Genomic DNA, 17,926 nt, shown 5'->3' with positions numbered 1-17,926 from the left:
TGGTTTTAAATTTTAATTTTTTTGCTTTTCATGTTGTCAAAAAAAAATTTAAGTGACATGTTCCTTTTGTTTAAAAATAAAATGATTATGGAACTTGGTAAACCAAAAATTGAACATTTTTGCTGTAAGTATTTATTCAATTTTGGTTTGCAACATAAATGTACTTGAATGCAGTCTTAATTATAAGTCAACGAAAAAAAACAGAAAAGTAATTAACTACTAGTAGCAAAATGTCAATGTACCAAAAAAATTACAAATTACATAAATATGACAAACACATATGAAACACATGTAACCAGAATGTTCTGCAATGTCGTGAAACATGTTTCAACAAAATGCTTTAAAAATATATTTTCTTAAGGTCAAAATTCCATGGTTTGAGAAAAAAACACACAAAGGATTTGATTTTTAAGTATAAGGAAAATTTCTATTCTGCACTCTTCAATAATTGTGTTTCATTTAGGACATGAATTCGTGATAGTTTTCATACAATAAAAACAAAACAATAAAAATCAAACACACAAACTAACACAAAAGGGATTTCACAGTAAATAGATTCATACATTCTTTAAAAATGTTGCATCATAAGATATATGTTTATGTTAAAGATTTTAATGAAATAGGTGGAAATAACGAAAAGTAAATGATACCTCCAAGCCTATAAAAGATACAAATATTTTAATAGGGCATTTAACATGGCCCCTGGGAATTCTTGAGGTGGAATCAAATCCCAATGAGGAATAAGGTGCCCCTGTTGACCGATCACATCCGCCTGTCACATAAAACAAATGACTTGCATGTAAAGCAGCCATTGGAGTTTAATAATATCGAAAATGTTCCTTGATATCTGGTCCCATTGCTGTTAATTTTTCACTTTCCTTCAAACAATAAAACAAGATTTAAGATTCCTTGATCGACTTAATAAACTTCCTCCAGAACTTCTCCCTCTTTGCCGCGTTGTCAGCGTCAGGCCATCTGATTGGTTTAATTTTCCACCAAACGTACAGGAGATCTCGAGGAAGATCCTCAACTCCGATGTCGTCCTTGATAATTAATAAAATCCGGGCGTTTTTATGAATTGCATGGATTTTTGCGACCTGGATTTCATATGTTCCCCAGTCATATTTCAAAAATGTTTGTGTGACGACAAAAACAACACATTTACTTATGTTTATGAACTCCACAACTTCTTCTGCAAAGGTACTTCCAGGTTTAAAATCTTTATCCCGGAAGGATATGCGAAGATTTTCTTTCTGCAATTTAGGATAAAGATGCAAACTCACAAACAAGGAGTCAACGGGAGAATATGATATATACGTATCAAAAGCAGATGAATCTCTTGTCAAATTATTGGCAAAACCACGTCTCCAAAATAACCTTATTCTTAGTACACCATACCGAAGGATTATCCTATATCGATACATTATCGCTACCACTAGCACAATCAAAAACATGGACGACACAATTGATATCGATATATCCAACCACAGTTGAGAAATACATTTTAATTCTAATGCTCTCAAGTTGTTAATGATCTTAAGAACAGGTATCCGTGGGCCCTCCATCTCGTTGCATTGAGCCCTGTTCAAATAAACAAACTTTTTGATATTGTCTCTGATCCATTTCAAGGATTCTAAAGCATTGCAAGAGCAGTCAAATGGGTTGTTTCTGATATCTATCATTATATTGGGTAAATTATCAATAATTGATATAGATTCTTTTGAAAAATAGGACAGTTTGTTAGATCGAAGGTCAAGGAATTCAAGCCGAGGAATGAAATTTAAGGCACGTGGTATTGTGGTAAATGAATTGCTTTCGAGTATCAGACACTTCATTGAAGACGCTTGGCTGAGAAATAAATCTGCAGGTAACTCTTTCAAGGCGTTTTCAGAAAAATCAACCATCGTTAATTTCGACAGTCCACGAAAGAAAGTTCCATTTACATCAGTGGCTAGACCGATATTCAATTTGGTATTACGCATATAAACTTCTGTTAAAGAGGGGAGATGCTTCAAAAAATGTAAGTTTAAATTATCACAAGACGAACCTGAAACATCAATGCTTCTCAGACTCGGAAAATGTAACTCTATATTGTTTAAAGAACAGAGGGGAAAACCTATATATTGAAAGTTTATCTTTTTGAGGTTTGTAGCGAATATTTTTAATTGAACGTAAAGTAGTAAAGTTGGTTTTGCGTAGGTGTAAGAAACGTCGATTTCCTCCAAGGATTTTGAGAGAGTGGCGTTAATAGGAGGCCGTTTTGGTAACATTTCCCTCATCTCTAATAATTTCCCTCTTGAACTTGGTAATCGGCAATCATTCAAATGACTGAAATTGACGAGTTTGATTCGTCTCGCTTGCAAGAACATGACGAATGTGGAATAGGTGTAGATTGAATTATGTGACACATCAATTTCTTCAATGCATTCCATAAATATGGATGGGTTTAATGTTGGTATTCCGACAGTATTTGTGTCCTGTAGAGAAAGGAACTTCACACAAATGTTTTTGAGAAATGCTACATCATAATTGTTGAGGAGAACGGGTTCACCATTGAAGGGACTTGATCTTGTAAAGTTGATGTATTCCATTTGATTAAATTTCAGTCTTTTCAAAGATTTCAAAGATTTCAGAACGTAACGTAAACCGCAAAATGTTTGAAAAGTTAACCCTTTCAAAGAAGAAAAAGGCCAGAATATATCTTCAATATCATGGTAACAAGCACTATGATCACTGAATTGGAGGTCCAAATATTCAATACTTAGATTTCCCAGATTCATAAATGAATAACTGTCAAACCAGAAATAAGTTGATGGTAAAATCTGTAGATACTGCAGCCTTTTCAACCTTTGGAATTCTGTAGAAAAGCTTAAGTAATAAGTTGCATCTAATGTGAAATTTCTTAATGACGTCAGCCTTCCTATTTCTACATCCGGGTATCCGCCTTTAGAAAAAGGATTGTCATTCATTCTCAGATCCTCAAGCGCTGTCAGATACCTGAATGCACCCTCCTCTATTGAATCTTTTGTTAAGCCATTCCCGGCCAAATCTAATATACAGAGCTGAGAGCAATGTTGAAATGCATTCTTTTCAATACGCTGCAGTTTGTTTCTTGTGAAATATAATGCTTTTAAAGCATCCATTCCTTCGAAATCTGAATTGGTAAGATTTCTGATATTGTTGTATGACAGATCTATTGCGATTACTCCTGAAACATTGACTTTTGGTACAGAAGTAAATTCCTGATGCTGACAGTCATAATAAACACCGCCCGTACCGCATATGTTATTCTTATAGATGGACAAACATTTTGCATGTACCTCAATCATGAAAGTGGAGATAATGGTACCTGTTCAAAGTAAAGGATATTCTATGATTAGTTAAAGAGAAATGAAATATGGAGACCAACTAGTATTAAGCTCAAAGTTCATTCGGACAATAGAAATTTGGATGAGCGCAAACGCAAACCTCTACCACACAATGAATAGCTTGGATCAGAAGGCATGGAACAGAGAGCATCAACTGCCGTATGCTCTTTATGATAATTGGGAATAATGGGAATAACACGAAAAAATATGTTGATAATTCAATACATATAAAATATATAATTATTTATGTATATGAAACATGTAATGGCTTAAAAATATGAAGACATTCCTTAATTCTTATTTGACTTATTAGATTGAATTTGCTGACAAGGTCATTAGAAATGAATAACAATTATAATTAGTTTGTTTAAGAAAATTAAAAATTCCAGGTTTCCAATAACTTACATTTATGTAGAATTAATGTTTATGCCCCAAGAGCATGCTTTCGAAACGATAAATTGTTAAACAGATGTAGGGTACTAGGATACTCATAGATATGGTGATGTTACAGGGACCTCAACAGCTTGTTTAAAGCCATCATTCCATTTTCGCTTTGGTCTTTGTTAGCATATATGACCTTAAATTTGGACTTATTTTGGCTGACTCGTTACATATAAATTGTTAGGCATCTTGTATCAAATTTATCAACTGAATACTACAGTATTTTATCTTATAAATAACAGGGCTAACGGTAGATGTGCCTGGATTTACATGAAATGTTTACTCTTCCTAGCTATAGGCTCCTGATCCAACCTATGAAATTTCCAGAGATCCGGGTCCGTCTTTATGTCCTCTTCACAACATTGAATTGTTTGTAGATTTTTTTTAAGATCGATTACTTTCGTTAACTTTGTCTTTTTATACAAAATGCCGAGATGTTTATCTCAAAATAATAAAATACAACTTTACAAAACAAAAAATTAAGCTTTAATTTTTATTCATTTTACATATATTTTAAAGTCATAATTTCGTAAGGTCGATAAATGACCTTGTTAGCAAATGAATTAATCATTCAGTCAAATGACGACTGACGTTTTTCATACCAATGGTAAGGCCATTATTTACACAATGAATTGACGACAGATTTATCTGTCATTTTCCATTCATGACAACGAGCACACAGTGAGTGTTACCGGTCTTCAGGGGATGCACACTCCTCCATGGCACCTGATCCCACCTCTGACATTTCGAATGTCCATGTTTGCTCTATTTTGAATTGTTTTATATGGCCCTTTGAGCTTAATACTGTTCCTAATCTCCATATATTTCATCGTCTTAGTAAGATAATTTTGTATGTCTTCGATGTTGACTTCAATAGCGTATTTCATACAAAATGTAACCTAAAGTATTTTAAAAAATATTCTTCAACAACTACTACATGAGACCAACGATACTTACCCCAAAATGCAATATTGTTGAATCCAGAAAGTAGAAGAAACATGTCGTTGTGATAAAATGAATTTAATCCAATTTTTCTAGAATTCCTTCCCTGTTGCCTTATGTAATGTTTTCTTTAAAAAATCTAAACGACAAGATCACACACAGTCTTTTAACATTTTTACAATAATACATGTATAAATGCATATTGAACCATTTTCCTTGGTAAGATCGTGATTTGTTCTCCCTTTTGAATTAAAAAAAAAAGCAACGATACTTACCCCAAAATGCAATATTGTTGAATCCAGAAAGTTGAAGAAACATGTCGTTGTGATAAAATGAATTTAATCCAATTTTTCTAGAATTCCTTCCCTGTTGCCTTATGTAATGTTTTCTTTAAAAAATCTAAACGACAAGATCACACACAGTCTTTTAACATTTTTACAATAATACATGTATAAATGCATATTGAACCATTTTCCTTAATAAGATCGTGATTTGTTCTCCCTTTTGAATTAAAAAAAAAGTTTATTGAATTACTTTTGTCAAAAGAATTTTCACACTAAATGCTTACTGCACAAGAAGGAAATTTAAATATCAAGTCGTGAAGAATTTCAATACGATGAAATAAATATCAAATCAGAAGCAAATAATAAGGCGGATTTTTAAATTGATGAATAAATGTGAAATACAAAGTATTAAAAAGTATTTTAAAAAGCCTAAACGACATTCTGTAGACATGATTAAACGGGGACATTATTGCAATTATATTTACATCCACTGAATATTTTTTCCTTTAGTTCTTAAGAAAACCCATTAATCAGTGCATGAACAACACTAGACATATCACCTGTACAGATTTCTTGATCAGTGGCTGTTCCATCAATGAAACATACTAAGACGAACGTATCAATAATACAATAATTAATCTTTTTTATCCTACTTTAAATGATTATTTAAACAGGTATAAATGTAAACAATGAAATGTCTTTCTTTGGTTGCTAGTAATGGAATAAATGTAGTGGCTATTACAGAAAGAATTTACATAACACGTTAACGCTGGTTAATTATGTATTTTTTCTGCAACATTGCGACATTCAATCCCATACTAACAACCAAACAAAGCATTTCATTGTTTAAATTAACCTTCCTAGTTCTTGAGTATTCAATTTGGAAGTTAACGGTAGAAAAAAAGAATGTTCATTTTTTAATTAAGCATTGAATTATCATTTTTTGAAAGATGCAGTTTCATAACTGCAATGGTGTGTGCATACAAATTTGTTACTCAATTTGTTTGCACACATCATTGCAGTTATGAGACGGCATCTTTCAAAAAATGATAGCTCAATGCTTAATTTACTGCATGACAAACTTGATACTCCAGTTTTTCTTTTGTCAATCCAAATAATTATATGAAGACAATTATGATTCTGCAACTTCCATATCAATGGATTCCTCGTTTTGCGGAAAAAAAATATAAGCTCTTGAAATTTAAAACATGGAAATTTTTAAGAGTTTGAAGAGTTTTTTAAGTATGAAAAATTAGATTTTCTCATATAATCCAATAGTAAACGGACTTGTACATGTATTTCGAGACGGTCCTTTTAAAAATACGTGGACGAGAGACTTTCCCAAACTTGGCATGTACACTGAAGTAAATGTAAGCTACCGCAAGCTACATATATTATAAGATTTAAGAGCATCTCCATTGTAGTTTTCACACAATAAAACTCCAGTCGGCTCCCTATAATATATCACGTGTACTTACTTAATTAGTATCCCTGGCCCTTTCTGAGTTCTGAGATTACGAACAGTATTCGATATCAAAGTCCAAAAAACAATACAAACGCACGGGAAATAATGGAAAAATCCGTCGTCAATTCAGTGTATAAACAATGGACTAACAATTAGTACGGAAACGTCAGTCAGCATTTTTCTCAATGATAAATTGTATTTGCTGACAAGGTCATTGTATCGACCATAGAATTTACGAAATGATGACTTTAAACGAGACTGTTGATAAACTTGTTTCATCAACTTGCTTGTTAATCATTTACCTAGTTTTAGAAATTTTTCATATGTAGAGCATGCTCTTACGTATCGAATCAACTGAGATATATACACTCCGTATTCAGGTGACGAAGGTATATTGCTGCATAAGTAAGGAAAATTAACGATAGAAAAGTTAAAGTCATCATGTTTATCATATAGTTTGGTTTTTAGATTACTGTTAACGTCTTTTTCAAGTAAAATATCCAAGTATGAAACAGATATGTCAGACTCTGTGGTATCTTTTATCTCAAGCTCACCAGGAAATATCGTATCAACGTAGGAATGGAAATGATCATTGTTAATTGACAATACGTCGTCGATATAATTATCTAAATGTTGAGTTGAAGGCCAAGCAAGTGTTTTATTCTTTTCACGATTAAGATTTTGCACAAATTCTGCTTCATATGAACATAGAAAAAGATCTGCTAATAACGGAGCGCAATTGGTACCCATGGGAATTTCAATAGATTTTTGAAATACCTGGTCTCAAAAAATTACATAGATATTGTCAATCAGAAACTCAAGCATATTTTTGATGTCAACTTCAGAGTACTTGTGTGTGCAATCAGAATTTGTTTTAACAAAATAATTTTGCAAATGACCAATGACCTGGTAAGTAAATTTACAAGTTCCATTTTTATTGAAAAAGCATCTGTCTATGACATCAAACAGCCTGGATTTTAATTTATCGTGGAGAATGGTTGTGTATAAAGTAGAAAAGTTTTTTAGGTGTTAATTTTGGAAAATTCTTGTGATTTCAAATTGTACAAAAGTTCTTTGGAATTTTTGAGTATCCACATCTGAATTACACCACTTTTTGGATATATTGTTGCGCATTACCCTTGAAGTTTTTCCTTCACTACTGTCAATATCTTAGTGAGGAGTAACGAAAGAGGCTTGGTTGAGCATTAACTGGAACCCGCAATGTATCTTTTTAAGGATTTTTATGAAGTTTCGGAATCCAATATACACCAGACAAAATTTCTAACGCACCACTTGTTAATTCTTATTTGTGAACTGAACATATTGCCGGATCGGTAATAGTGAAAACAATATACCATTATTCTCAAAACAGTGAGATTGAAAAATGTCTATCATGAAAAGACCCTTGAATGACCTTCTTGTCCGCAAACCAATTTCCAGCTGTGCACTGCGCACCATTTTTACCCAGTTATGATATTCTTGATTACTAAAGGTGGTCAGTGAGGTTGCCATATCAGTAGTCCCCCAGCTATAAATCAAATAACAAACAGTCATTGACTGCCATATCGCCTAGTAATCATCCAGTACCTTAGTGTCCATACTAAATCCACTCAACTTCCGGTTGATCTGGTTTTGTGGAACAATTTTCAAATGATTGTATGCTCCTAACTTAATGCCGTGGTTATCTATAATGAATATTTTTATGTTTGTGAATCTTTTTGCAACAATTTTTCATGAGTGGAATTCATAAACTTTTTATTGTTTTCATTTCTTTTTCTTTTTCTTTTTTTTTTTTTTTTTTTACAGATTTCTCTAAATGAAGCCCCTGCAGACGCCATACTGTCTGATTTAGCGTTAAATGCAGCATGCGGTGTAATTTTTTTTCTGAGTTTTTAATTAGTACAAATGTAAAGAACACAAATACAATTTTTTTTCTATGAATTGGTCACACTTCAGTAAATATTGTAGTTATTTATAAGGTTTGACATTAATATGCTATATTTTGTATTAAAGTATCATATTTATATAAAAAATACGGTATAAGTGGAAATTTTAGCGAGACGCAAATTTAGCGATTTGTCCTTAAAAACTGGTAATTTACATTTAGCGAGATATTATTTTAGCTATTTTCAAATGCACATTAAAGAAGATATTACAAATAAAACACAATTTATTTTTAGCGATATTTAATTTTAGCAATCTCGGCACCCTCGCTAATAATGCCAAAATTTAATCCTCGCTAAAAATTCTACTTATACGGTACATCATTAAAACGTTTTTAAAAGTAAGCAATTTTGCCCAGTGTATATAGGGTAGTTCAGATTCATTTTGGCTCTGTGAAATATTAAAAATATTTAAAAATGGCGTATGATTTCGAAGAATCTCGAGTATAAGTAGGATTACCACTTGTAGAATTAAATTCAAGTTCTTCTAAAATACAATTTATATAATGAGTCTTACAAACGAAGACAATGTTGTTACCTTCTTTGTCAGCAGGGACCAGTAAGTACTGATCATGTAATATATGTAATTCTTTTTTCACTTCTGGATTATTGAACACAGAAGGATAGATGGTTTCAATATTGCCCCTCAAACTTTTAATACGTGACTTTAATGTTTAACATGGATCTGCAGGTTTATTGCACGTCCGATGCCCATGACTACGCTTACGTCTCTGTGTATGGTTAAAAAGTCCCATCACATTAACATTGCTACACTGTGGGATGGAAAGATTTTTAACACTATCGACATTGTCATTACATCAATAGGGAAAAGCTTTCCCTAGTTTTCTAATCTAAAATTCTTCTCGTTGTCTACTGAAAGGTGTACTCAGCTACGGACTATTTGTGTGGTGATAAATCTTTCTGAGAAAAAATAGACAAAATAGAATGATCAGGTAAATTAAAATGTTTGTATAAAAGCTGCTGCATGAAAACCATGATTTATTTGAAATCAATGACCAGATATTCTTTTATTAAGTGATCCCTTGGATTCATAAAAAAAACAAGTCCACACAGATTACAATCTATTCCATAGACAACATAAATAAATGGGACAATTAAAATCTTTAATATATTTAACATCAGTCATTTAGCAGCCTTGCTATTGTACATGCTATTGCAATAGTAGTCACACATTCAGTATTCTATTGTGTAGACCACGAAAAGAATACTCCAGGATCCGAAAACAGCATGGATTCCCTTTTATTGCAAGGACCACGGAAATAATGTAAGAAATCTTTCAAGCCCACAGAGTGTCAACATGAATAAATAATCGACTAGTAAGATATACGTGTAGCCATGGACATGAATAATGTAGCATATAAATTTTGTCCTATACTCCGAACTCAGGGAGGGATCTTTTTCCTGCCAGCGCTTACTGTGACACGGGACTTCGGTTTATAGGAACGGTCTCTTCGTCCCACAGTGGGATGCACTCGCGACGTAATTATCAACTCTTTACTTCGTGATTCTAGAGCAGACGCTCTAACCACATGCAACGCTACTCGGGGAAAAATGAGAAATATTTCATTTTCATTCTTGCCACTGATAAGGTTTGAACTGCCTTATGTGGAATCAATAAGGAAAGGACGGATAGTAATATAGATGATGTTAAATCAGAGAAATAAAGAATGCAGAATATTTATGAAATAATGAGCACACAAGTCAATAAATCCTTTCAAATAATATGAAAAATTTATCAACTTCAACTTCCCTTACTTATGCAGAAATATACCTTCATCATCTGCATGCGGAGTATATATATCTCAGTTGATTTGATACGCAAGAGAATGCACAAGGTATGAACGATTTCTAAAACGAGGTAAATTATTAACAAGCAAGTTGATGAAACAAGAATATCATCAGTCTCGTTTAAAGTCATCATTTCGTAAGTTCTATGGTCGATGCATTGACCTTGTCAGCAAATACAATTCATCATTAAGTCAAATGCTGACCGACGTTTTTCATACCAATTGTTAGTCCATTATTTATACACTGAATTGAAGACGAATTTTTTCCGTTATTTCCTGATCATGACAACGAGCACACGGTGGGTGTGACAAGTCAGCAGGGGATGCTCACTCCTCCATGGCACCTGATCCCACCTCTGATGTTTCGGGGGTCCGTGTTTGCTCTGCTCGTATTTTGTATTGTTTTATGGATTTGAGATTGAATACTGTTCGTTATCACCATATCCATCTTCCTACTTATTTTTTGATTTTTATGGTAAGATTTATTACATGTATCAATCTCTTTAAAAAGTACATGAAATCGTTTCGCAGATTTTATTAGCTAGATAAATCACAGCCAGGTATCAAAACATCTCGATCATAAAAAAGCTCTGTCAATAAATGTATAGGTGTGACAATCAGAAGCAGAATATGAGCATGATGAAGGTTAAAAACTTCATCTGTCATCATTTACTTCATTTGAGTGAAGCCTACGATCTAGTGAAAGCACTATATTCGGTATATTGCATATCCTTTCCCCCACAAAAATCAAATTTTGAAAAATTCTTAAAATGTGTTGTATTGTATAAATTGTATGAAAAAAATAAATTGATAATATATATTATCCCAGAAAGCAGCATGTTACTTGACCATTATTGGACTAACAATGCTACTTATGTTAGGCCACCATTTAACATTGGGCCAACGGTAATTTGTTAATCGGCCATTAATCAGACCAACTTCTTGGCTTATTATTGTTGGGCCAATGTAACAGACAATATTGGGCCATTGTTGGACCAATGTATTCTCTCAATATTAGGCAAACGTCATTTTTGTTCAGTTGGGCCATTGTAAGCCATTAATGTTGGGCCAACGGCAATTTGCTCATCGGCCCTTCATCAGACCAACTCGTTGGCTTATTATTGGGCCAATGTAACGGATATTATTGAGCCATTGTTGGGCCAACGTATTCATTCAATAGTAGATAAACACCACTTTTTGGCAAATGTCGGTTTGTTTCTTGTTGGCTCTCCATCAGGACAACTCATTTGCTCTTCACTGGTTGGCCATTTGTCCTTACAATTGAAACAAACTATATATAAGCAGGTTAGGCTAGAGTTGTGGTACATTATACAGTACCTACATCGTTATTCTTTACAAATCTATCGTGTCCTATCGTGCGTATATCCTATCGTATCGTGCGTGTATCCTATCGTATCGTGTTTTGCGTTTTCTATCGTGTTTTCCGTTTATCGTGTTTTGCGTTTATCGTGTAGATCGTTTATCAGGTTCTGTCGTGTAACATGTTTTTCGTTTATCAGGTATATTCGGAAACCCTCGCTTTTTATCTTTACTACAGGGAGAAACTACCGAGATATTCTGAGTCTCTTTTTCGTTTTGTTAACTAAAATAAGATTATTTTAACCAAGAAAGAGAAAAGAAAGTTTTAACCCTTATTTTTTCATCATTAAAAGAAATATTAAAGCCTGGAAGGAAAAGAATTAATATAAAAACAATACAATTAATAAATTAGATAATTAATATTAAATTAAATTAAGAAAATAATCATATCATAGTCAAGCAGAGAATCAAAATTGATTTATGAAAATGAAATAATCGATTCCCTGATTTTTATTTTTAAGTACAGCTATTTGTAAGAACCAGGCAGGGGGTGATTCATGACCATTTCAGATCTTTACAAAATTTATATATGTTGCTTCATGGACCAAGGGAACATCATTGGACAACATAATTTTTTTGGTCAGCCTTTGTTGCCATGGAAACAATGCACCATGTAAATGCACATGGCAACCAAGCAAAAAATTCAAAAAAATGTGAATTTAGCTATTATTGAACACAGGAAAAGAGCTTTTTAAATGATAGTACCATAAATAAATCTTTTTTTCCTGAGAAGTACATACAAAATGATAAATGATTACCATAAGGATAAAATTATATAGGATTTATGGTGCTCAATTTCAATTTAACATAGGTCATTTCATAAAATTCACTTTTCACAATATTTCTTCAAATCCAACATATTTTAGAAGAATATTAACAAAAAGCATTTAAAGAAATCTGATAACATAGATAACTTCTTAATTTTAATAAAATTAAATAAAACCCATGGGTTTTTTAAAAATATTTGTTACCATGGCAACGAAATGTCACAAAAATTCATTTTTTAAAAATAATAACCGTTTTTAGGAGCAAATTAAAAAAAAATCCCACATGTTAAAGAAATATGATAATGTGGAATGCATGAAAATGCACTTCCTTAATTTCAATAAAATTATAAAACCCATGGGTTTTTAAATAATATTCTGTTACCATGGCAAAAATGTCACAAAAATTCATTTTTCATATAATAACGGTTTTTAGGAGCATAAAATAATTTTTATGTTTAAGAAATCTGATCATGTGGAATAGAAAGAGCACTTTATTAATTTCAATAAAATTAAACAAAACCCATGGGTTTTTAATTATTCTGTTACCATGGAAACAAAATGTCTCAAAAATTCATTTTTCACAATAATAACCATTTTTAGGAGCATAGTTAGAAAAAATCCCACATGTTAAAGAAAACTGAAAGCATGGGATAGAAAGACCACAATCCTAATTCTAATAAAACAAAATAAAACCCATTGGTTTTTCAAAAAAATTCTGTAACCATGGCAACAGAATATCACAAAAATTCATTTTTCACAGAAAATACCAAAATACATCATTTTCAGAGTATGTTGTGGAAAAAATACCACAAGCACAAAAAATTGATAATATAAGATAGAAAATGTTCTCCTAAACCTTGCAAATATTAGATAAAACCAGTGTATTTCTCATTAATTTTTGTAACCATGGTAACAAATTATCCTGGAAATGCTTTTTAAAATAAATTAACTATACAAAATCTCCATAAAATACAAAATAACTATTGACTAACATACATGTAATATTTTCACAGTTTATTGTAAATGCATGAAAATATATTTTTTTAAATATGCTTTTGTGATTTGTATCTGGTTACCATGACAGCATCTCCAAAAATATTGTATTTGCCTATACAATTTAGTCAATGTGATAAGCTTGTATGAAGAAAACTGCCATTAGCTAAAATACTGAAAGACACATTTTTTGTACCTAAAAAACAAATATTTGGTTTCTGTGGTAACTGTGATTAACCATTTATGACACATGATCTAAATATTTCAATTGTATTTTTAAAGCAATTTTTGAAAAATCATCTGTAAATGTACTTTTTGCTGAAATAAATAGTTTACAGTAAAGAAATCTTGAAAAAATGTCAATATAACATTATACATGTAAAGTGTATCAAATGTCAAAAAACCCATGTTCTTGACTAGATAGGCAAACTAAAATTCAAAATTTTATGTTGAAGGGGTCTAATATTAAATATCCTTGGGTGTATCCTGGTCTTGGTTTCAATAAAACCCCTTTTACATTTGGAGCTTAAAAATCAATATCCTTTGTTTCTGATCTGGATTTCTTTCAAAAAGTTTTAAACTGACAGTGTCTTTATTAGATTTTTTTGGCCATCATTTAGAAATGTGCCGTTAAGATTATCTGTATCAACTGTACAGGTACATCTATGTGTCCTGGCTGCTAAATGGGTGCTCCAGCTAGATTCCTCTGACATAATGCATGTGGTTCATTCATCAATCTGGAAAAAATATAATTCAAAATTTGAACTTTGTTAATGAAAATAGACATTTCGTAAAGCAATATTTTCTTGTTGCTGTTGAAGGAGGAGAGTAGCTATGGTTCGTTTTCTCTATGATCATGATCATGAATACAAGAAGGCCATGGTCCATAACACTAACCAGAGTAACTGGTCATGCTGTTCTACACCAGATTTTCCTACTTGTAATACCTTTTGTGGTTTAGGTCTATTCTTAGGGGGAGGGATTTAAACAATTTAGAATACACTTAATCCCTGGATGCTTTAACACAAGTTTCAGCTTTTCTGACCCAGTGGCTCCCTATTTTTTCTCTTTTCCTGATTATCACCCCTTGTAAGGGGTCTTAGCCCTGCCAAGTTTGGTAAAAATTGGCCCTGTGGTTCTTGAGAAAAACCTCAGCTCTACAATTCTTCTCTAAATTTTCAAGTGATGTAACCCCTTCTTTAACCCTCACCCTATCCTTGCCTCAAGTAGTTAGCTGTTACCGGTATTTGATTCTGAATATTAGTATAACTATTACAGCCTTGCTCATCTGAAAAAGGTTTTTTTTCAACAACAAAAATTCTGTTTAGATATGCTGCATTTTATAAATTTTAATTTCTAACTTTCTACTGATTTTAGTTTCCAATATTCAAAGAAACATTTGTATGGATTGAACAAAATAATGAAGATGATATACAATAATACATCTTTTACTCCTTTTTGGCTTCCACATACATGTAACAGCAGTAAAACTTGTTTAGTACAAACACAGACATTGTGAATTCACAGAAGTCTTCTTGGATCCCCAACTATATAAATATTACAAAATTACAAATATGGATATAACAAATTATATAGCGAAGTACTTTTACAGGTCCAGTTTGTTAAAACCGAGTTGTACTGTACATATATGTGTAGATAAATGATTTAACAAGAGACACAGGGCCACATCACTCACCTGGCTTGGATAAAAATCAAAAATCAGCTTTGTATTGAAAAGCTTAAAAGCATATGTGACCTCTCCCTGTAAGGGAGAGAGAGAGATGATTGAACATAACTGAATCTACACTAAGGATGCTTACAGGGTACTTATTTTTGACTAACTGTGAGTTTTTCCCTACAAGTTTGAACACTTTTATTGTACCTGGGGGGGGGGGGGGGGTCATGATTTGAACAAATCTACACTACAAGAAAATGCTGCCATATGTATATATAACTTACTGGCTTTTCTGTTCTTTGGAAGAATATTTTTAAAGGATTTTTTCTTTATATTCTTAGTTAAACTTTGATTGGCCTTTGTGGCCCCACCCTATCCCAGGGGTCATGATTTGATCAAACTTGAATCTACACCACCTGAAAATGCTTTCATATACTCAGTAAATATTACCAATCAAGGCTTGCTGTATCCAAGAAAAAGATTTTAAAATATTTTTTTTATATATTCCTATGTTAAACTCTGATCATCCATTGTGGCACCGTCCTACACATGGGGTTCATGATTTGAAAAATTTGAATCTACACTACCCGACAATGGTTCCACATACGGTAAGTTTCATCTTTCCTGGACCATTGGTTTTTGAGAAAATATCAGTAATGCTATTAATTTTGTAATTCTCTCCCCTTGAAGAATGACAATGACAGATAAAAGACAAACTTTGATCAGAAAAGATCACTTGAGCCTTCAACTCAGGTGAGCTTAAAAATTCAGAGAATCAAGATCCGAAGAAATATATACCTGTTTCAAAGTCTCTGAATGGCAGTGTTCACTATAATTCAACCCTTAGTCAGAAGGCCCTTGATTGCTAAACGAAAAGGAATGTTCTTAATGATAATTAAAAAAAATGCAAGTTGTCAACACAAATTACCCAATTATTTAATGATACATAAATGATATAAAGTATATATAACACTAACGTTAGTTGAATTGATAATCTTTTCTTGGTGACGGTTGTCCTCAATTTTTAAGTTTACATTACCTCAGCTGTGCAGGTGTTGTCAAAGGGGATTTTGAAATTCAGAACAAGGCTCAGACTGCATCTGAAATGATAACAAATCATGAAATTCATCATATGACAAGAGAATGCATACATTTATATAACAATTTAGCTTTTGAATTATTGATAATAAATACTTATTTACCTCCCCCCCCCCCCTCCCCCATGTACTAGTGATATCATCATGAATTCATACTATTAGCTATAAATTGAAAAAGAGTTCTAGTTTTGTAGGATCAAATTTTATTTTTAAGTTTTAAACCTATAAATTAGACGAAAACATTGGCAGAAACCTATTCATATTGTATGTGCTCTCATATTTATAAATCTCTCTCTTTCTATGTGTGTATATATTTACTTGTAGGAATATTTGGGAAGCCCCCCCCCCCCCTCCCCCATTCAGATAGGGTTATATGGCTTTACACCCCCTCCCACCATTTCAACTGATAAAACCAAACAGTATTTTATTGGTTGTTTTGCTTGTCAATTAAATTTTGTAGGACTCCCCACCCTTATATATAATTCAAATAAAAGAAAATGCATTTGAAGAATATCATACACATATAAGTTTGGAAATATACAGTTTGAAAGGACACAATTATAAATTTTGAGTAAATGAATAAGAAAAATAGTACATTGTAATTATGGTTTTGCCATAACATCTGAGTTTTTTCAGGGCTTAATTAAATATTCACTAGTTTAAGAAGGACCCATTGGCCATTCCGAAAACAGTGTTTGAAATAACAGTGCGCCTGACCGCCCGAGACGCACAGATTTTGCTGTGGGCTTACCAATTTGCACATATTGATGCCCAGCTGGACTTGTTTAAAGTTTTCATTAATTAAAATTTAATAATTTGATTAATCGCTTCCGAATCAACTAATGGTATCATGAGCAGTACAGGATTTATGATTAAAAGGGAGGGGGGGGCGTGGATAACTTTGTTCAGACAAGGGGTCTTGATAGTGATGTTCCAAAGTACAGTCATATGTTTAGTCATACCATAGTTTGAATGAAGGGGGTCCAGGGGGCAAAGCCCCAGAAGCTCCTGAGATTTTGTGTTTAAGAGTAAAATTAGGCAAAAAAATAGTGGTATTGTACGAAAGTATGGCAATATTAATATATTTTCCTACAGCAAATTATGGTCACTATTATATTCATATGGGGGGTATCATTTGCTCATTGCTCACAGTACCTATAGTTTCAAAAATCAATTTTACAAAAGACAATTATTTTCTCAGCTAGGCTGGTAGATTTTTACCAGAACTGATAACTTTTACTAGCAGTCAGTCTGTATGTTTGCTATCAATTTTTCTGACTTTCTCCTATTTCAATTTGAAAAAAAAAATAGTCAATATTGCCTTTGTTTAGACATTTGTCTGTGTTATGTATTAAATACCTGATCTAAATATGACATCCATAGAGGCACCGATACATAGAAAAAATTATGCTCCATCCAATCTCTGCTGTGGCTTTCACTGCTTCTTGCTATGGCTTCATGTATGCTGAGGTCGAGGATTTCTTCCAGTCAACTGTGTATATTGCAGTACTAACGGATTATCGACGGAAAGGAGAGATACTCATCATACTCTAATCCCCAGCAGCGAGCTACTGTTCAAATTCCAGTACAAAATTAAATGTTTTTTCCCCAACATTAACTGAATTTAAGTAGTTTTTATGTTATTGTTAAACAAGTTAGCCTAAATCAAAACACTCAAACTCATAGCATGTTTAACTTTAGGAAATAAAATTTTGTTTTGTCAGATAAAAAAAGCAAATTGCAGGCAGTTATTATTTTTAATC

General features: G+C 32.5%; 1 protein-coding gene and 1 long non-coding RNA gene across 3 annotated transcripts; both read right to left on the bottom strand.

Moving 5' to 3' along the window:
- Positions 1-542: 542 nt before the first annotated feature.
- LOC134255956 (toll-like receptor 2) lies at positions 543-5,083 on the bottom strand (the record flags this gene model as incomplete). The annotated part of the gene is made up of 2 exons (XM_062738556.1): positions 543-1,253; positions 5,027-5,083. Coding segments are annotated over 2 exons (411 nt in total), but the record flags the coding sequence as incomplete, so codon positions are not given.
- An 8,615-nt stretch (positions 5,084-13,698) lies between these two features.
- Positions 13,699-17,719, bottom strand: LOC134255954 (uncharacterized). 2 transcript variants are annotated; one of them, XR_009989639.1, is made up of 4 exons: positions 17,523-17,719; positions 16,044-16,166; positions 15,865-15,931; positions 13,699-14,128 (listed from the first exon to the last, which is right to left on the bottom strand). It is a non-coding gene; the product is annotated as an uncharacterized LOC134255954 (long non-coding RNA). The 2 variants fall into 2 exon arrangements; XR_009989638.1 differs by having other exon boundaries at positions 16,106-16,166; positions 17,523-17,707.
- Positions 17,720-17,926: the final 207 nt, after the last annotated feature.

Source organism: Saccostrea cucullata, unplaced genomic scaffold, assembly GCF_032062105.1.
Source record: "Saccostrea cucullata isolate Sc308-1 unplaced genomic scaffold, CSIRO_AGI_Scuc_v1 ctg953, whole genome shotgun sequence".
Taxonomy (NCBI): Eukaryota; Metazoa; Mollusca; class Bivalvia; order Ostreida; family Ostreidae; genus Saccostrea; species Saccostrea cuccullata.
This window is presented reverse-complemented; position numbering and strand designations above follow the sequence as displayed.